Source organism: Lucilia sericata, unplaced genomic scaffold (genome assembly GCF_015586225.1).
Source record: "Lucilia sericata isolate MDLA Ls3-8-SP2 unplaced genomic scaffold, ASM1558622v1 Contig000508F_arrow, whole genome shotgun sequence".
NCBI classification, from domain to species: Eukaryota; Metazoa; Arthropoda; class Insecta; order Diptera; family Calliphoridae; genus Lucilia; species Lucilia sericata.
This window is the reverse complement of record NW_023994522.1, coordinates 245840-267500: the sequence shown is the minus strand read 5'-3', so window position 1 is coordinate 267500 and position 21661 is coordinate 245840. Positions and strand designations below refer to the sequence as shown.

Sequence of the window (21661 nt, the reverse complement as noted above, 5' to 3'; positions counted from 1 at the left end):
ATAGACCAGTCTAAAGATCAGTCTATAGATCAGTCTATAGACCAGTCTAAAGATCAGTCTATAGATCAGTCTATAGACCAGTCTATATACCAGTCTAAAGATCAGTCTATAAATTAGTCTATAGATCAGTCTATAGACCAGTCTAAAGATCAGTCTATAGATCAGTCTATAGACCAGTCTATAGATCAGTCTATAGATCAGTCTACAGATCAGTCTATAGACCAGTCTAAAGATCAGTCTATAGATCAGTCTATAGACCAGTCTATAGATCAGTCTATAGACCAGTCTATGGATCAATCTATCGACCAGTTTATAGATCAGTCTATTAATCAATCTATAGATCAGTCTTTAGGAAAGAGCAGAGATTGCTGATGTCGGTCAGTTAAGCCTTATATTAGTAAGATCAGGAGTTATTATTTTCATCTCGGAATAAACCATTATAGCGATTAGCTTATAAAAAGATGAGTAACAATCCGAGTCTGTAATCGTAATAGATTCAGTAATGACATAGGACATTAGTTAAGAATGCATTGGTTCTAATAATTTCTTAGGAAATATCTCGAGAAGTTGGAGACATAATTGTCCTCATCATCAGATGCTTAATTTCAGATTCTCTTAACATACGATAGCAGACAGTAGATTCTCCTTGACATAGCGAACTGACGCTATATCGATTAACTGCCAGGGTCGTATAATTTAAAAAATAAAATAAACAATAACATCTCAAAAGACAATATGAATCCAAGTACAATTCGTATTATATAATTTTACTTTATCATGTGAGATGTATCAGACCATATTGATTTTATTAATTAGCTTATGATTTCTCAATAAACAAATTAAATCTCGTTTTGCTAACAACAACGACAAGTGTCATTTCGACATGCCAATGGACATATACACATGTTAAATATGTATGTATATGATAAGTACATATAGCAGGTATAGCCCCCGGACACATTTTTGGGGTATTTAAAATGTTAATTGTTAAATATAAAAACAATTTCATTACTTACATATTTGATATTGAACCACCTGGCGAGAATATGCCATCACCTTGACCGTACCCACACAACTCACAAACTTTGCGAATAATTTCAGTTTCCATTAAAGAAAAGACGGGTGCTACTTCAAAGGTATACCTGATTAAAGGGGGAAGAGTTTTTAAATATTTTAAAAGATTTAATTCTAGTTAAAATAACTTACGCACTGGTGTTGACAGCTTCGGTGATCCAACTTCCCGCCAAACCATAAGGATCCATTTGTCCAAAAAGTTGATTATGAAAACGTCCGTGACTAGTTTTTACCGAGTACTTAATAACTTCTCGACATAGTTTTTGTATATCTTCAATAGATTTAGTTTGATTTTCTTCAATTTTAAAATCGATTAGATTCTGTAAAAAATAAATTTTTTAAAATGTATCCAAACTCTTGGGTATTAGCTCGGAAATTCATTCCGATTAGCGAGACTTTCATCTGATTGCCTATACAATAGTCTATATTCCAGTTTATTAACCACACTTTTGATCAGTCTATAGATCAGGCGATGAACCAATCCATAGAGTGTACATATCATTATATAGATCAGTTTAAAGACTAATTTATAGATCAGTTTATAGACCCGTCTAAAGTGTATAGAACAGTATAGGTAAGTCAATATGTCAATCTATGGATAAGTTAGAGACCAGTCTATTGATCAGTCTATTAATCGGCCCATAAACTATGGATCTATGGATCGGTCTATAGACCTGTCTATAGATCAATTTATATATCAGTCTATATATACATATATCAATCTATAGTCCAGCCAATGTATAGACCTGTCTATATATAAGGGTAAAGACCAGTCTATTAGATCAGTGCATAGACCAGACTATATATCAAACTATAAATCAACCTACAGGTCAGTCTATAGACCAGTCTATACACCAGTCTATAGAGCAGTTTATAGACCAGTCTATACACCAGTCTATAGAGCAGTTTATAGATCAGTCTATATATCAGTCTATAGACCAGTATATAGATCAGTCTATAGACCAGTCTATAGATCAGTCTACAAACCAGTCTATAGACCAGTATATAGATCAGTCTATAGACCATTATATAGATCAGTCTATAGACCAGTATATAGATCAGTCTATAGACCAGTATATAGATCAGTCTATAGACCAGTCTATAGATCAGTCTATAGACTAGTCTATAGACCAGTCTATAGACCAGTCTATAGACCAGTCTATAAATCAGTCTATAGACCAGTCTATAGATCAGTCTATAGACCAGTCTATAGAGCAGTCTATAGACCAGTCTATAGATCAGTCTATAGACCAGTCTATAGATCAGTCTATAGATCAGTCTATAGATCAGTCTATAGATCAGTCTATAGATCAGTCTATAGATCAGTCTATAGATCAGTCTATAGATCAGTCTATAGATCAGTCTATAAACCAGTCTATAGACCAGTATATAGATCAGTCTTTAGACCATTATATAGATCAGTCTATAGATCAGTCTATAGATCAGTCTATAGATCAGTATATAGACCAGTCTATAGATCATTCTATAGACCAGTATATAGATCAGTCTATAGACCAATCTATAGATCAGTCTATATATCTGTCTATAGATCTGTCTATAGATCTCTCTATAGAACAGTCTATAGATCAGTTTATAGACCAGTCTATAAATCTATCTATAGATCAGTCTATAGATCTCTCTATAGAACAGTATATAGATCAGTCTATAGAGCAGTTTATAGAACAGTCTATAAACCAGTCTATAAACCAGACTATACACCAGTCTATAGATCAGTCTATAGACCAGTCTATAGATCAGTCTATAGACCAGTCCATAGATCAGTCTATAGACCAGTCTATAGACCAGTCTATAGATCAGTCTATAGACCAGTCTATAGATCTGTCTATAAACCAGTCTATAGACCAGTCCGTAGACCAGTCTATAGATCAGTCTATAGATCAGTCTATAGATCAGTCTATAGACCAGTCTATAGATCAGTCTATAGACCAGTCTATATACCAGTCTATAGATCAGTCTATAGATCAGTCTATAGATCAGTCTAAAGATCAGTCTATAAATCAGTCTATAGATCAGTCTATCGACCAGTTTATAGATCAATCTATTAATCAATCTATAGATCAGTCTTTAAATCAGTCTATAGATCAGTCTATAAATCAGTCTATAGACCAGTCTATAGATCAGTCTGTAAATAACACTATCTGTCAGTCTATAGACCAGTCTGTAGAACAGTATGTTGACCAGTTTTCGACAGAAATTAAGTTTTTCACTTAATTTTTTTTCAAATTTCATGTTTTAAATTTTTTTTTGCCAAATGAGATTTTGAAAATATCTGTACCAAATATTAAACTTTCAAATATTTTCCATAATTTCCTTTTCGTTTACAGAAATTAATTAATAATTTAGCATAATATTTTTGAAAGTCTTGTCAAAAAGTTACAAATATGATGAATTATCTGCAAATAATTAAATGTATTGTATTGTGGACAAAATTTCTATAATGAATTTTCTTTTTTTTATTTTCCTCTATTATTTTTTTATTAAATGACTATCAACACTTTTCAAAAGCTTAGAAAAAAAAAGATAATAAAATAATAATGTGAATTAAAGAAAAAAAAAACTTCGAAACAATTTAATAAAATCCGCTAAATCATAAAAGTGCACATGCACAGTTATCACAACATGAGATTTTAGTTTGAAATTTTTACAAAAAGTTATTGTATACGAAACAAGCAAATTAACAAACCGACAGACAGACAAATAAACTTTCGGACATACGAGTGAGTTTTGCAGATACGGATAGAGATTTTGTAGTAACAGTGATAATGACAAAGATACCAACCGCAACATAACACAACATGGACAAATCATGAAGAAAAAAACAGATTTTTTGAATAGCGCATAGAGTCTAAAAGTAGTAGTTTATCCAATGTAGTCGACTAAAGGATACTCTACATTATTTATGTATGCATATCCATGATCGCAGTGAGTCTTAGCAACTCATACGCAGAGTCAATCGGTTTAAATATCAAATTCTAGGGACCTGCTCCATTTTAAACGTGAACCCAACAATATTAGATCAAAAATCAAATTTTCGGGATCTGGTTCGGCTTTAAACATATCTAACCAACGCCCTCCGATTTCAAATATCACCATCTCGCACACAATACCGCCTAACATCGTATAATATCTTCTTAAGACGACAACAAACTCCAAACGACCACTTGCAACTTACTCACCACTGACTGACATGTTGACAAAACACAACAGGGACAGACAGACAGAGTGCAACGGATGGACAGATGAACGGTTCGACGACAGACACAAACAACGACGACGACGACGTTCATTCAAACATTTCAAGTGAAAACAACGCCCGCTAAAGAAAATACATTTTTCTGTTAAAGCTAAACTTGACATACATTTCTAATTGCAAATCCATGACAACAACACTGCGTGTAAATTAAAAGTTAACAACAAGTTTTTTTGTTTGTGTTGTTGGGTGATGAATTTATAAAAAAATTTATATAGATGAAATGTGAACAGAAAAAAATTTACAATGTTGTCAACATGCAGTGAGTAACCATGAAAATTGGACAATTTATAACTATTTTTTTATTTTTCTCCTTAAAATGATATTTGAGATCAATTAAGAGTTCTACTGGAAAATTTTTCCGAAAGTTTCGCCAATTATTGTTGGCAATCCTATTCTTTCTATACATTCCATTCAGTAGATCAGTCTATAAATCGTTTTATAAACCAGACCAGTATTTAGACTAATCTATAGGTCAATCGATTGACCAGTATGTAGATCAACAATAAACTAGATAACAACCTAAAGACTAGTCTATAAATCAATCTAAAAACCAGTCTATACACTAATCTATCTGACGCTGTGTAGACCAGTCTATATGTAAGTCTATTGATCAGACTATATATTAGCCCTTTTATCTGTCTGTAAATCAGTCTAATAAACTGTCTACTAATCAGTTTATAAATCAGTCCATAGAACAATATATCATTCTATAGGTCTGTCTATAGAAATGTCTATAGATCAGTATATCAGTTTATAGAACAGTCTATAGATTAGTCTTAAGACAAGTCAACTTAAATACTAGTTCATAGATCAAAAATCTAAAAATCAGTCTATAGACCAGACTATAGATAAACCTAAGACTAATCTGTATATCAATCTAAATACCAGTATACTGGTATCATCAGTTTTTAGATTAATCTGTTTATCAGTTCATAAATCAGTCCATTGTTAAGTCTATAGATCATTTATTTGTCTAGAGACTATTCTATAGATTATAGATCTTTGTCTAGACTATTCTATAGATCTGTCTATAGATCATTATATAGATCAGTTTGTAGATCTGTCTGTAGACCAGCATATAGAGTAATCTATAGACTATAGATCAGCAGTCTGTAGATCAACCAATAGACTCATCCATAGATCAGTCTTTAGATTTGTCTATTGATTTGTTTATTTACTTATTTTTTTTTATCAGTCCAGATCAGTCAGAAACGGCTTTACACTTTCTAAAGGTATCATTAGAATTCGACGAATTGTTTAAAAAACAGCCCATAGAACAGTCTATAGACCGATATATGTTGGGTATACTACCAATCTATACAGCAGTCTATAGATCAATCAATGGACTAATCCGTAGATCAGTTTTATTGATTTGTTTATGGATCATTCTATTCATCAGTTTGTATATCTCTCTAGAGAAGAGTCTATTCAATAGCGATATGAGAACCTTTATATCAGTCAAAATCAGTCTGAAATGGTTTTACACTTTCAAAAGGAATCATTGGAAGGAAGGAGCTTTTAATAAAGGCTCTTCTTGATTATAAGATCATCAGGGATAAGAAGGGGTCTAAGATGGGTTATAAGACTAATTATTTTCTACATAGCAACTGTTTGATGGACATCATCGGCGACCTTCATAAGAGAAGCAATAGGGACATCATAGGACTGTTCCCTTTGATGAACTGGGTTCCGATGAACTTGGTCACAGACAAAATCTCTGTTCAAACTAATAATATAGACTACTATATTTCCAAACTATAATTCTATAATTATCGAATCTATAATTATCGAATGACACGAGTTTGGAAAGAAATATATCTCCAATATATCTCCGTATACGGATGTTTCGAAAAGGTGGGAACCGAATAAATGTGATTCAAGAATTTGGGATTAGAACGAGATTTTATGCACTCCCTAGAAGTTGTCAATTGACCATCACTGACATTAGGCTGCACCTGCTCATCGCCTATAACAGGCACTGTAATTGACCCGGAAATAGCCACTAGTGACTGCACCTTATAATCTATACGCCTTGCTTCTTACTCGCACATACATATACTTAGCAAATTCAAATTTCCGCTCATGCTCACTATCGTCTTCTATCCTCTTTTCTCTTAATATCTTTTCAGGTATCAAATAGTGACTTGTAGGAGCCAAGTATACAATGATGCAACCGGTTTAACCTAACCTAACATCCATGTTCATTTCATTCAAATTATTGTAACGGATATGCATATTTGCCGTTGCACTTTGATAGTTTTGTTTAATATTTTATTTAAATTTTTGTGGTGTGAACAACTAATTTTATGAAGACAATTATTTTTTTGTGTGCCGTTATATACACACGTTTTTTTAATAATTTATTCATAATTATAAACAAGTTTTCGAACAAGTTAGAAGCACACCTTTGTTTATTAGATGTTAAAATAATAGTTAATATAATATTTGAGTTAAGAAGTTTATTTAAATTAAAATAATTGCTAAACAACAAACTATAAACGTCAAAATTAACTTCAAAATAACGCTAAAATACAACTCTGAAATGTTTTAGTACTTTTTTTTTGCTAAAAACACAACAGCAGCCACAAAAATCCCTTTAAGCTGAAACTGCTTTCCAGACATTGCATTACAACCCAAAAGTGCAAGAAATCTTTTTTTATATAGAAAAAATGGAAAGCAAATTAAGCTAAAAGAAAATCTTGTCTAATGAAAAGAAAAACCAAACATAATACAACATGTCATGGTTACACGAAAAAAACGAAAAAAAAATCTAAACAAAAATACATTTAACAGACAGCTAGCAACGAAAACTTACCTTCAAATCGGCAGGCTGGACAAACTGCACAATTTTCTCATTCCATTCAGTTTTATTGCAGCAAAATGCTTTCTCATCTATTAACAAATCATAAATTGAACGTAAAACTTTCCAATCATCATCTAAATTAAGACGAATTTCTTCAATTTCTTTGGGTGTAACGTACGAGGAACACAAAGTGTTGCCACACTTTGAGGTGTTAATTTGATTGCCACCACTCATTTCTAATGATTTTTTTTATTACACTTTTCTTTCTAATAATTAGTTTATAACGTTTAAACACTTGTTCAAGTTTTCTTACATTTACTTTGCTATTTCAATTGTATACATTAGTTTGTTCACAAAAATAATTTCTTTTTTTTTAATAAAACTAAATTATAAAAATATACTTTTAACAACCGTTTAACTTGAGCTCTACGTTTGTTGTGTGTTTTGAAAATTCTTTTCACTCACTATCTACCCGTGTTTCAGTTGTTATTTGTTTAAATTCTTATTTATTTATACGATTTATTTTAATAAAAAAAAGGGTCTCCTCTCGTTATGTTGTTGGCAATAATTGTTGAAATGATTATTTTCTACTTGTATTTACCAATCAAATTCAATTGCATTGAAATACAACAATACCATTTATATAAAAATTCATTCGGCGTACTTTTTATTTGATTATTAATGAGCATGTAGAGGTATGTTTATAATCGTATACTTACGATCTGTTTAATATATTTTTACTTTCATTTGAGTTCTTTGAAAAAAAAAAACAAATTGACGAACCGAGTTACCAATCTAAAATATTTGTCGGCATACAGTGGAATAACGATAATACCGTTCAGGGAATTTTTAGCCCAGAGTCCTGAATATACTTTTCTAAAAGATTGAGCTGCACTGGATCCGAATCTGATGTCAGAATTTGACAATTTTTTCGAAATATCGCCATATAGAAACTTTAGATTAAGATACGTATCTCAAAGAAGGAACAATATAGTTAAATCTTTATATTGGAACTAATGAAGGGGAAAAGCTGGTAAAACAGGTTTCTTACAGACCAGTCTGAGAATGAGTTTATAGATCAATCTATAGACTAGTTTATTGATCAGTATATAGTACAGTTTTCAGATAAGTATATAGTCCAGACTACAGTTCAGCCTATAGATCTATAACTAGTCAATATGCCATTTTTTAGACACATCTATAGCCCAGGCTATAGATCAGTTTATGGACCAGCCTATAGATCAGTCTACAGATCGGTTTATAGACCAGTATACATATCTGTCTATGAATCAGTCTATAGATTAAAAAAAAAAAAAAACTAATTGACGAACCGAGTTACCAATCTAAAATATTTGTCGGCATACAGTGGAATAACGATAATACCGTTCAGGGAATTTTTAACCCAGAGCCCTGAATATACTTTTCCAAAGGATTGAGCTGCACTGGATCCGAATCTGATGTCAGAATTTGACGATTACACACTTTTTTTTTCGAAATATCGCCATATAGAAACTTTAGATTAAGATACGTATCTCAAAGAAGGAACAATATATAATCATAGTTCAATCTTTATATTAAAACTAATGAAGGGGAATAGCTGGTAAAACAGATTTCTTACAGACCAGTCTAAGGATGAGTTTATAGATCAATCTATATACTAGTTTATTGATCAGTATATAGTACAGTTTTTAGGTAAGTATATAGTCCAGGCTACAGTTCAGCCTATAGATCCATAACTAGTCAATATGCCAATAGTCCAGGCTATAGATCAGTTTATGGACCAGTGTATAGATCAGTGTATAAACCAGCCTATAGATCGGTTTATAGACCAGTCTACATATCTATCTATGAATCAGTCTGTAGATTAGACCATAGACCATTCAGCAGATCATTCTATGAATCAGTATATAGGTCAGTTTATAAATCAATATATAGGTCAGTATAAAGATCAGTTTATGAACCAGTTATTAAACAAGATTAGCGCCCAGTCTAGACCAGATAAGTATATAGTCCAGACTATAGATCTATAGACCAATCTATAGATCAGTTTATAGGCCAGTCCATATGCCAATCTTTTGACACGTCTATAGTCCAGGCTATAGAGCAGTTTGTGGACCAGTTTATAGTCAGTATATAGTACAGTTTTTAGGTAAGTATATAATCCAGGCTACAGTTCAGCCTATAGATCCATAACTAGTCAATATGCCAATAGTCCAGGCTATAGATCAGTTTATGGACCAGTGTATAAACCAGCCTATAGATCAGTCTACAGATCGGTTTATAGACCAGTCTACATATCTATGAATCAGTCTATAGATTAGACCATAGACCATTCAGCAGATCATTCTATGGATCAGTATATAGGTCAGTTTATAAATCAATATATAGGTCAGTATAAAGATCAGTTTATGGACCAGTTATTAAACAAGATTAGCGCCCAGTCTAGACCAGATAAGTATATAGTCCAGACTATAGATCTATAGACCAATCTATAGATAAGTTTATAGGCCAGTCCATATGCCAATCTTTTGACACGTCTATAGTCCAGGCTATAGACCAGTCTATAGTCAGTATATAGTACAGTTTTTAGGTAAGTATATAATCCAGGCTACAGTTCAGCCTATAGATCCATAACTAGTCAATATGCCAATAGTCCAGGTTATAGATCAGTTTATGGACCAGTGTATAGATCAGTGTATAAACCAGCCTATAGATCAGTCTACAGATCGGTTTATAGACCAGTCTACATATCTATCTATGAATCAGTCTATAGATTAGACCATAGACCATTCAGCAGATCATTCTATGGATCAGGTCAGTTTATAAATCAATATATAGGTCAGTATAAAGATCAGTTGATGGAGGTCAGTATAAAGATCAGTTGATGGACCAGTTGTTAAACAAGATTAGCGCCCAGTCTAGACCAGATAAGTATATAGTCCAGACTATAGATCTATAGACCAATCTATAGATTAGTTTATAGGACAGTCCATATGCCAATCTTTTGACACGTCTATAGTCCAGGCTATAGACCAGTTTATGGACCAGTCTATAGATCAGTATATAAACCAGCCAATAGATCAGTCTATAGACCAGTCTACAGATCTGTCTATGGATCAGTCTATAGATTCAACTATAGACCATTCAACAAATAATGTATAGGCCAGTTTATTAATAACTCTATAGGTCAGTTTACAGATCAGTCTATGAACCAGTTATTCGTCATGTTTAGCGATCAGGCTAGACCAGATCAGTCTATCAATCAACCAGTCTATTTCCGGGACTTAGAAAAAACTTATTCCCGAAAAAATATGTTCCCGTAGAAAACCTAATTCAGACAAATAATTTTTGGTAATAATTTCCTCACGTGCACTATATATTTGATAAGCCCAACAAACAACTTGTTTGACAAGTCTTAAAATATTGTTTAAAAAAATAATATTTTAAATAATTTCATCATCATAATTTCATCATTTGTTTTTGTGGCCAAAAATAACAATGTTTGAAAAGCATACGATATAAAAATTTGATTGTGAAATATATATTTTGATCCTATTTTGACACACCTCTCAAAATAAAATTATTTTTGTAGAAAATAAAATAATATTTTGAAATGCCCCGCAACAGGTGTCATCAGCACCTGTTGTTTTGATTGCAAAATTATCTCTAGAAAATACCAGATTATTTTAAACCCTGCATCACTATAGTGGGGAGTGTGATACGCATCAGATGTCCTTCACAGATAATCCTGTTGAGAGGATAAAGCATAAGTTCTTGTGACATAAGATACATGTTCTCGGGCCAGACCCTGTACCAGCGTAGAAAAGTTGGAAATTTACGTGATTTAATCCAGAAACCTTATTGCAAATTGACCAAGGTTCCTGTATTAATGCTATACATATGTATCTTACCTGTGTTAATTTTAGCCATCATAGAGTTAGTAGCCGTCTCGCCCCTTTAAAGGTTTATTTGGATTACCTCAATCATAGTCATCCATTAAACTGTCTTCCAGCGAATTGGTTTTCACCTCCTCCCTCTTTGGAGTTGACTCCTCCAGGTAGCCTGAAGTGGTTATTAAAAGTAAGTACTATTGAGGGCACTGCGGTGTCCTTAACTGGCTAGAAATAGCAGTCTTTTTAATCGACACCTTCCCAATTTTTTAAAGCAATTTTTAAAGGTTTTTTAGTGTCCTTTTCGAGGCTTGTTGTTATAGCCCTTCCAATCAGCACCTTCCCAATTTTGAATATGAATATTTGGCAAGACTAGCCATGGAGTTCTTGTCGATATCTATAAAAGACATCTTCCACTGCCAGCTCAGAATTTTGACCTCCAAGAATTTCCAGTATACGTTCATTAGCCAGACAGTGGACTTTAATAGCACCGGAAGCTCGCTCTTCTTCGCAAGTCCCAGCTTAGCGCCGTCCCAGGGAGGAGGGATACTTTCCACCAAGTTCTTTAGGGTGGTAACACATTGGTGAGATGCCAACCTCATCAACATCACGCCCATGCTATTATTTGTTTGCCCTTTGAAGCGATTGCATGGTCCACTATCTTATTGTTCACGAGATCTTCTACCTTACTCTGTTGGTCTATTGGAATTTTACCTGTCAGATTTCCGGCATCGTAAACTGCATAGCAGAGATTGTCCCGGTGTCTTCTTCTGGCAATTTTGTCGTAAGATGGCGTCTCTTTTCCTTTTCCACTGTCTAGCCTCTCTTTCCTCGCTTTTCGGGGTTTCTTTTGAGATACCCTTACCTTCGAGGTTGATTTCGCCGACGTGTTTGTCTTCGGAATATCTAGCTGTCGTTGTCACCCTTACTCGCAGGATTTTGACTTGAGGTTCCATGGAGTGAAGTATAGCTTGGCTTCGACTGTGTATTAGAAGACCTGATCCTCTTTGCCTCAGATCTTGTTAGAGAGTCCGATTTTTCCTTTGGAGTGTCGTGGGATTGACTAACTATGATTTCCTGAAGCATCTTCTTCAACTTCCTCCTCTGTGCTCCTGAAAGTCTTTTCTTCGTAATAGGTAGTTTAGCTATGCTATCACTCACCTCTTTCTCCATATGTTTTTGCCATGGTACCCACCCCCGTAATAGTATTTTGCTCACGATTGCAGGATGACGACGACACGTGACTCGAGAATAGATCAACACGTGTCGCCGGTACTGGGTTATTTGGGCCCTGCACCGTAACTTTTATCTTTTTATTTTTATTTTCCATGTTTGTTTTTTTTCCAGTTTTTTGGTCAGGGGGGAATGTAATATTCCCAGGTGGTGGACAATCTGCCCTCCCTCAGCTTGAGTGAAAATAAAACTGGGAGAGGACAGATGGTCCATCGGACCCAAGTGAAGAGGTTTAGATTAGGTTGATAGGTGGATGTATAGTACATCAAATCCGAAGAAATACGCCTAGTCCACTATCGGGCCTATATTATCTTTCAATGTTCAGAAACTCAGTTTTCTGGACGTAATTCCTAAGAATTTTATAATCAGTGTTAGTCAGTCACTTCCAAGATACTTAGATCTAACTTCGACGAATGCTTGACAGTGGCAAAGAAAGTGCTCCAGAGTTTCACTGTCCTCTCTACATGCTCTACATTCGTCTAAATCCGCACGTGTGTGTCCACTCAGAATTCGTACTATCATACTAACTTCAAACTTGCTCATTTTGAGTAGAATTTTCGTCTTGTTCTCATCAGAGTCACCCCAAGAAGCCTTATGGGTTTCTCTCACCCATATTTTTAATTCAGCTTTTGTTGCGTCGAATGGTTTTGCGTTCATCAGGTTAACTACTTCGAGCTCCCTTCCCTTTAAAGCTATTAAATTCGCCCTTTCGTTGCCGACTACTCCCGAGTGGCCTGGCACCCATATGATGCAAACCTTACCTCTGGGAGAGTATTCAGTTAAAGCTTTCTTACAATCCAATACGGTCTTAGATTTAACTTTATCACTAAATTCCTTCTGGCTGTCGCTATTCCGTTATTACTCGGACTTCTGACTGAAAGTTAATATTGTGATTAGGTAAATAGTAGTAAATTTTTATTTGTGGGTCTTCAATATAGAACCCCATGCCTTTATCTTTATCATCTGATATCGCCCTAATTGCCTTCTGGCTGTCGGTAAATATTTTAAGGGCTGTGGGTGCCATATTTATTCTAACCCACTTTACACATTCCGTTATTGCTCGGACTTCTGCCTGGATGCTTGTGTTATGATTATGTAAACAGTGGTATATTTCTGTTTCTGGATCTTCAATATAGAACCCCAGGCCCACTTTATCCCCCAATTTAGAGCCATCCGTGTAACAACGGATTCCTACTTTTATTTGCTCTAGTTTTCCGCTTGATCAAGACATTCTATCTGGGATCAGCGTTTCAAAGTTTACGACATATTCTGTGTCTAGTATGCGATCAGGCACGTCCGATGATTATGTATAACCTTCCAATGTGGCCAGTATACATTGATGACGTGTCCTATAACCGCTTTTGGCCAGTTCGTCTAAAGTAAAGAGCTGTTTGGCTATAAGCGGCGCCTCATATTTTAAATATGTTTCAATGGGTGGAATATCTAGCAACGTTTCCAGAGCCTTGGTTGAATTAGTACACATGGCACCACTTATATCCAAGCACATGTACGCTGAACTCCCTGTAGTAGTTTGATATTACACTTTTTGTCCAAAGCAGTCCTCCAGATTATTAAGGCATAAGCTAGAATTTGCACTTAGTGCTATAGAAGGTAATTTTTAACCTTAAGAAGAATGAAGCACCAAGCAATAAGTCGTATAATCAATACCCGACTGTAAATATACCACTTCATTCGTTTCACCTTAAAATTCATTGAATCGTAAAAGGCAATTCGTTAAAATATTTGGCAGAACTTTTCAAAAAAACAATTTACTCATTACCAAAGACATAGACAATTCTTTTTGTGTTCTCCGATTCTCCGGTTTTAACTCAAACTCTCGTTCGGCTCATTAATATGAAAATATCGTCGGACGGTTAGTCAGTTGTCTGTTAGATAGCAGTAAGAACCCATCATAAAAAAAAAAGTTTTTTTTTTCTACTTTTTTCAAAAGTCAGTCGATGATAAGAATTTTTAATTGCAATATTAATAATTTTCAGACTATAGTATACGAATATAGTGCCAGTGTACACATGATATTCTTCTGTTCTGGCTAATGATCTTCTGTTTCAACATAAGTACGATTAATAAATTATTAATCTTTATAAATAAATGTGTGCCATCCGTCAGTTATTAAGCGAATGTACTTAAACTGTATATCATCTGTATGTCAGGTTGTTTGTAGATTCGGAATATTTGCATTTGTTTCACTCAAGCAAATACATATGCTGATAATTTCAATTATTAATTAAATGAACTTATCGCCTTCTGTATTATAATAATCAAGAAACAACAAATTGATTCACACAAAAGATCAGACTAGGTTGACCCGACTTTAAAACGGGAAAATAATTATAAAAAATCTAAGTAGGTAATAAAATCTAAGTAGGTAATTAATGTTTATTTCGACCTAAGACAATTATTTAAAAATCTAAGTAGGTAATTAATTTATATTTAAATTTAAAACAATTTTTCGACTGTTTTTAGTAGAGTTTCCACAGCAAAATATTATAAGATAGATTTATAGAAATCATATCAAAATCTTTGACAAGATAAATAACTGACAAAATAATCTAACGACTTTGGAACTTATCAGTTCCTTATCTGTTAGTATGTAATTCACATAAATTATGAATTTGTTTAAACGACTGAATATAAAATGATTCGACAAATATCTGTAAATATTTGTAAATCCAGTTTATGCCGGTTTTACATGATAATTTGGAAACGCATTTAATAGATCATATACCTCGAAGAAGATTTAAATTGAATTTTATATTTGGCATAAGACATCCATTGTATAATGCTGTCACTGAACCGATCATATTAAATAATACAGTAAATTTTAATATTTGAACAAGCATCCAATCCGATAGCAACACAGTCAAAAACGAATAGACTTTGTGACGTTTTGCCGAATTTTTTTTTTAAAGGCACGTGTTTGAAATGTTATTTTTAATCCGTATTTTATTTTAAGTACTTTGAATTTAAAATTGTTTTTAAGATTAAGAATCCAAGGACAACAAACTTTTTTTGTACAAAAACAAAAGAATTTGTTTTTTTATAAAAATTAACACAGGCTGACACAAGGACTACTTTTCGAGAAGTCGTCTTGACGAGATGTGAATGCTTAAGAGTATCAAACCATTCAGGTTATGCTGTTAGAAATCATCATGGCGAGAATGAACTGTTATAAATAATAACATTCATTCATAATAACTTATTATTATGTTGCTCAGGCATGGAGATTCAGTACTTTAGTACTTTCTCAGTTCTTTTTTGTATCAGTAAATACAGCAGTAATATAAGTACTCATAAACTTTTGATAACTAGTCCACACAACAGTTAATAGACCACTAGTCCATAGTCTATAGACTAGTCTGATGTATAGTCTAGTCTATAGTCTAGTCTATAGTCTAGTCTATAGTCTAGTCTATAGTCTAGTCTATAGTCTAGTCTATAGTCATAGTCTATAGTCTAGTCTATAGTCTAGTCTATAGTCTAGTCTATCGTCTAGTCTATAGTCTAGTCTATAGTCTAGTCTATAGTCTAGTCTATAGTCTAGTCTATAGTCTAGTCTATAGTCTAGTCTATCGTCTAGTCTATAGTCTAGTCTATAGTCTAGTCTATATTAGTCTATAGTCTAGTCTATAGTCTAGTCTATAGTCTAGTCTATAGTCTAGTCTAGTCTATAGTCTAGTCTATAGTCTAGTCTATAGTCTAGTCTATAGTCTAGTCTATGTATAGTCTCTATCTGTCTCTCGTCCTAGTCCTATAGTCTAGTCTATAGTCTAGTCTATAGTCTAGTCTATAGTCTAGTCTATAGTCTAGTCTATAGTCTAGTCTATAGTCTAGTCTATAGTCTAGTCTATAGTCTAGTCTATAGTCTAGTCTATAGTCTAGTCTATAGTCTAGTCTATAGTCTAGTCTATAGTCTAGTCTATAGTCTAGTCTATAGTCTAGTCTATAGTCTAGTCTATAGTCTAGTCTATAGTCTAGTCTATAGTCTAGTCTATAGTCTAGTCTATAGTCTAGTCTATAGTCTAGTCTATAGTCTAGTCTATAGTCTAGTCTATAGTCTAGTCTATAGTCTAGTCTATAGTCTAGTCTATAGTCTAGTCTATAGTCTAGTCTATAGTCTAGTCTATAGTCTAGTCTATAGTCTAGTCTATAGTCTAGTCTATAGTCTAGTCTATAGTCTAGTCTATAGTCTAGTCTATAGTCTAGTCTATAGTCTAGTCTATAGTCTATAGTCTAGTCTATAGTCTAGTCTATAGTCTAGTCTATAGTCTAGTCTATAGTCTAGTCTATAGTCTAGTCTATAGTCTAGTCTATAGTCTAGTCTATAGTCTAGTCTATAGTCTAGTCTATAGTCTAGTCTATAGTCTAGTCTATAGTCTAGTCTATAGTCTAGTCTATAGTCTAGTCTATAGTCTAGTCTATAGTCTAGTCTATAGTCTAGTCTATAGTCTAGTCTATAGTCTAGTCTATAGTCTAGTCTATAGTCTAGTCTATAGTCTAGTCTATAGTCTAGTCTATAGTCTAGTCTATAGTCTAGTCTATAGTCTAGTCTATAGTCTAGTCTATAGTCTAGTCTATAGTCTAGTCTATAGTCTAGTCTATAGTCTAGTCTATAGTCTAGTCTATAGTCTAGTCTATAGTCTAGTCTATAGTCTAGTCTATAGTCTAGTCTATAGTCTAGTCTATAGTCTAGTCTATAGAGTCTATAGTCTAGTCTATAGTCTAGTCTATAGTCTAGTCTATAGTCTAGTCTATAGTCTAGTCTATAGTCTAGTCTATAGTCTAGTCTATAGTCTAGTCTATAGTCTAGTCTATAGTCTAGTCTATAGTCTAGTCTATAGTGTAGTCTATAGTGTAGTCTATAGTCTAGTCTATAGTCTAGTCTATAGTGTAGTCTATAGTCTAGTCTATAGTCTAGTCTATAGTCTAGTCTATAGTCTAGTCTATAGTCTAGTCTATAGTCTAGTCTATAGTCTAGTCTATAGTCTAGTCTATAGTCTAGTCTATAGTCTAGTCTATAGTCTAGTCTATAGTCTAGTCTATAGTCTAGTCTATAGTCTAGTCTATAGTCTAGTCTATAGTCTAGTCTATAGTCTAGTCTATAGTCTAGTCTATAGTCTAGTCTATAGTCTAGTCTATAGTCTAGTCTATAATCTAGTCTATAGTCTAGTATATAGTCTAATCTATAGTCTAGTCTATAGTCTAGTCTATAGTCTAGTCTATAGTCTAGTCTATAGTCTAGTCTATAGTCTAGTCCATAGTCCACCTTTACTCTGGGTAACATCGATTAATAGCCCCAGCATGTGTTAAGGAATTGTCTGGTTTACACTATCTATTTACAGAACGGAACTGATGTGAAATTGTGAAATATCTTGCTTGCCGCAAATCCTCGAGGGATTGTTAGTACTGATCTAGTATTCTCTTTCAACTTCGGGGAAGTTATCGGTGCTGTTGTCATCTCAGCAAAATCATTGCTGATATGCTGTGCGGCTGTGGTTGAAGTTTATCGTTTCCTGTCTGGGCAATTATTAGGTTTGTTTGACTCTGAAAATTCCTGCATCCTTTGTCATGCCATCTTGGCATAAAAAAGAAATCCTTGTAGTGTGATATGACTCTACATGCTATTACCGAATCAACAGAATAACCTCGTGGTGTGGTTGAGCGGGCTTAAAAGTTTGAGAAACAAACTTAAATGGATCATTGAAGGATAGGAATGCATCACTCAAGCCAACGTTGATCCTGTTGTTCCGTTTCAGATATCATGATTTGACTGACAATTGTCTCCTCTTAGTGTATGCATTGAGTTTGTTATCTTACAATGTCGACTATGATGCCGTAATACTTCTAAAGAAAAATTATATAAATTACTTGTGTAGATGTTCCGAGGTGAACCTTAATGCGTCCTTAAACTAGAGTGTTTTCAAGAATGACGAAAATTTCTGAGTACATTGAACCCTGTTTTCTCGGAAATAAGATTCCTGTAATCGAGAGCATTAATTACGTTCAGGAAACTAAATTTCTGAACATCGGATGATTACATCTTCTTAGAGCACTACAGAACAGCTGGTAGATTAAAAATTTGCACCATGCATAGGTCTAATCTAATAGGTCCGTAAGATTAATATAATTACCACCAAAAGAGATAAGAATTGATTAAACAAAAACCCTTAAAACCTCGCAATACAATTATCAGTGAGACTGTCAGGAAATAATTTAAAAATGCATTTAACGAACATATTTACATATATATTGATATTAAATATCAAGTATGTACAAGTATTTATATTGCTTTTTAATACCGCCGCCCTTAGTTACAATTTCAGGGCACTCAACTTTTAGCAAAGATTTTTAAAAAATAATCAAGCTATTCGTTCCACAAATATCCAAAAGACCCATTTATATCCTTTGTACTTATTTCACACTAAGGCAAAGGACTTCAGACACATTCCCCGACAGCCGGTTCTACGTACCGGAATGACCCGAATTATTCGGCCAAGGGCTGTCAACCCAAGCAACAACAATACAATTTTCTGCAGCGGAGCAACATCTTCCGGCATTGCTGCTCCGCATCCTTTTGGTCCATGCCGGAATTGAATTAAATCCCGGACCATGGTTCTGTACAGTTTGATAGAACCGACTGCACCATATGTCTATCCAATTAAGGTGCAACTCTTGTTTGGGCTGGTGTCATCTCAGGAACTGCTCCGGTCTTAATGATCATCGAGAGTGGTCGGAAAATATCGTCGCCCCATGCTGCTTACAACAACGGAGAGATTCATCAGCGTCGTCGACAACAACATCGTCATCTCCTACGCTACCCCTCCGCCCTCTCCCTCGCAATCACAACAACAGCAGCAAATACAACAGCAGCAGCAACAACAATTACCGTCGCCGCTAACACCCTCGATTGCACTCCGGAGACCTGGGATGATATCCATATTGCAGTTCAACTACAATGGCCTCCAAAACAAAATTTCAGAGATAACCCGACATATGCAGCACAACAACATCGTGGTCGCTGCGGTCCAGGAGGCTAAACTGACGAACAATTCAAGCTTGCAAAGTTGTAACGGATACAACATTCTCCGATTTTAACTCCAGAGACCAAAATCTTGAAGTTCAAGGTATTGCAGTTAGATCGGGAGAAACTGACTTAGAGCTCTATAATGTCTATATTTCGCCAGTAGCCAGCTGTCCAGCAGGCTGCCGTCCCGACATCAGGACTTTGTTAGACGGCGATATGCGTCTTGTCCTAGGGGACTTCAACGCCCACCATCAGCTCTGGCACTCTTCTTTAGGGGAAGACCAGAGAGGTGCGTTGCTGGCGGAACAGATTGACGAGTCCACCTTCTGCACCCTGAATGATGATGCCCCACGCGGATTATGGGTACCTGCGCTAGCTCGCCCGACATCACCATAGCGAGTGCTGGTTTGATCAACTACGCAATATGGCGAGCCGTAGCTTCTCTGGGATCAGACCACTTACCCATAATCGTTTGTCTGGATCGACCTAACGATTTTATCGTCTCTGAACGCCGTCAATAGGTAAACCAAAAGAAAGCAGACTGGCACGGCTTCAGAGAATTCACCGAACGCATCTTCAGTGATCTAAATTTTCCCTCCAACGTACACCATTCAGAGAGAAAGTTCCGTGAAACTGTCATCTCAGCAGCTGCTCGCTTTATACCTGCTGGTCGTATATCCGTAGTGGGGCCGCACTTCCCGGCAGAAGCAGCCAGGCTTGCAGATGAAAGAGGTGACATCCGAAATACCAACCCAGGTGATCCAAGACTCACCCAGCTGAATATTGAAATCAGCAGGTTGGTAAATGAGGATAAGCGGAAAAGATGGCTAGATCACTTGAAGAACTGCAACCTGAGTTCGGGAGTTATTAAGTTGTGGTCTACAGTTCGATCTCTCTCTATCCCGACGAAGAAGGATGACAGCGTCGCTATTAAGTTTGCAGCCCATTTCCGACCCTGAAGGGTGCTCGCGCGCATTTTGCCGGCAATTCATTGAGCACCCTGAGAGAGACAAGGCGAAACGAAGTGTTGTTCACAAACTTCACAACCTTCCAGTCACGGACATACCACAAACCTTCACCCCAGCTGAAGTTGCAGACGTCATCAACAACGCCAAACCATCTAAGGCGATTGGCCCCGACGGAATATCCATGCTGATGTTAAAACACCTTGGCGAGCGGGGAGTTGAGTACCTGACTATGGTCTTCAACAAGTCAGTGAGCAGCCTCGTAATACCCGAAGCCTGGAAAAAGGGTAGAGTCATTCCCATTTTAAAACCTGGGAAAGACGCGACAGAGGGACAATCATACAGGCCGATTTCCCTCCTATCACCAGTCGCGAAGACTCTTGAGGCGCTTCTCCTCCCCCAGCTGTCCAGCCACCAACAGCAGCTCGTCACCAGCATGGCTTCCGCAAAATGCACAGCATTAACCGCCATTGTCACTCAGATCTCACAAGGCTTAAATCAGCAGAGGCCCTGTGAAAGGACGGTCCTAGCGACTCTTGACTTGTCGAAGGCTTTCGACACTGTCAGTCACGCCACACTCTTCGAGGATATCCTGCAATCCACAATGCCCAACAACACGAAGAGATGGATCGTAAATTATCTGAGTCGCCGTCAGTCGTTCGTGGAGTTTAGAGACAGACGCTCCAAACTCCGTAGAGTTAAACAAGGTGTACCTCAAGGTGGAGTACTATCGCCACTTTTGTTTAACTTCTACCTCCCTAAGCTCCCCGCACCTCCACAAGGCGTGGAAGTGATTTCATATGCGGACGACTGTACAATCTTGGCGACGGGCCACAACATTGATGAATTATGCATTCTGGTGAATAGTTATCTCCACGAAATACATCATTTCTTCACTGCGCGTAACCTGCAATTATCACCAGCGAAGTCGTCAACAACACTTTTTACCACCTGGACGAAGGAAGTAAACCTAAACCTTGGCATCCAAATTCCGACCGTGCACCACCCAAAAATATTGGGGGTCACATTTGATAGCCTCTTTACTTCCTCAGCTCACGCCACTGCATTCACGCACAAATAACGAAGTAGAAACAAGGTCCTCAAAGCGCTAGCCGGCATCACTTGGGGTATGGATAAAGAAATCTTGTTGGCTACATATAAAACGATTGGTCGGTCAGTGGTTAACTATGCTGCTCCAGTGTGGTCACCTTCGCTAAGTGATACCCAGTGGAGAAACATTCGAAGCTGCCAAAATGCCGCCCAAATTACCTCGGAACATCACCTGCACGAGGAAACGAAGGTCCTTCCAGTCAAGGAACACAATGTCATGTTGACTAATCAGTTCCTCCTGGGATGTCATCGGAGAAGTCATCCCAATTT

The 21661-nt window shown here is 35.7% G+C and overlaps 1 protein-coding gene across 1 annotated transcript in view; it reads right to left on the bottom strand.

Annotated features, from left to right (window-relative positions):
• LOC119605681 (cysteine sulfinic acid decarboxylase) overlaps window positions 1-7653 on the bottom strand; it is a 9458-nt gene extending 1805 nt beyond the window's left edge. The window contains exons 1-3 of the mRNA XM_037958939.1: window positions 7164-7653; window positions 1207-1394; window positions 1017-1142 (exon numbers count right to left, since the gene is read on the bottom strand). Coding sequence (XP_037814867.1) covers window positions 1017-1142; window positions 1207-1394; window positions 7164-7385 — 536 coding nt within the window. The 5' untranslated portion in view covers window positions 7386-7653. The remainder of the gene's footprint in view (window positions 1-1016; window positions 1143-1206; window positions 1395-7163) is intronic.
• Window positions 7654-21661: the final 14008 nt, after the last annotated feature.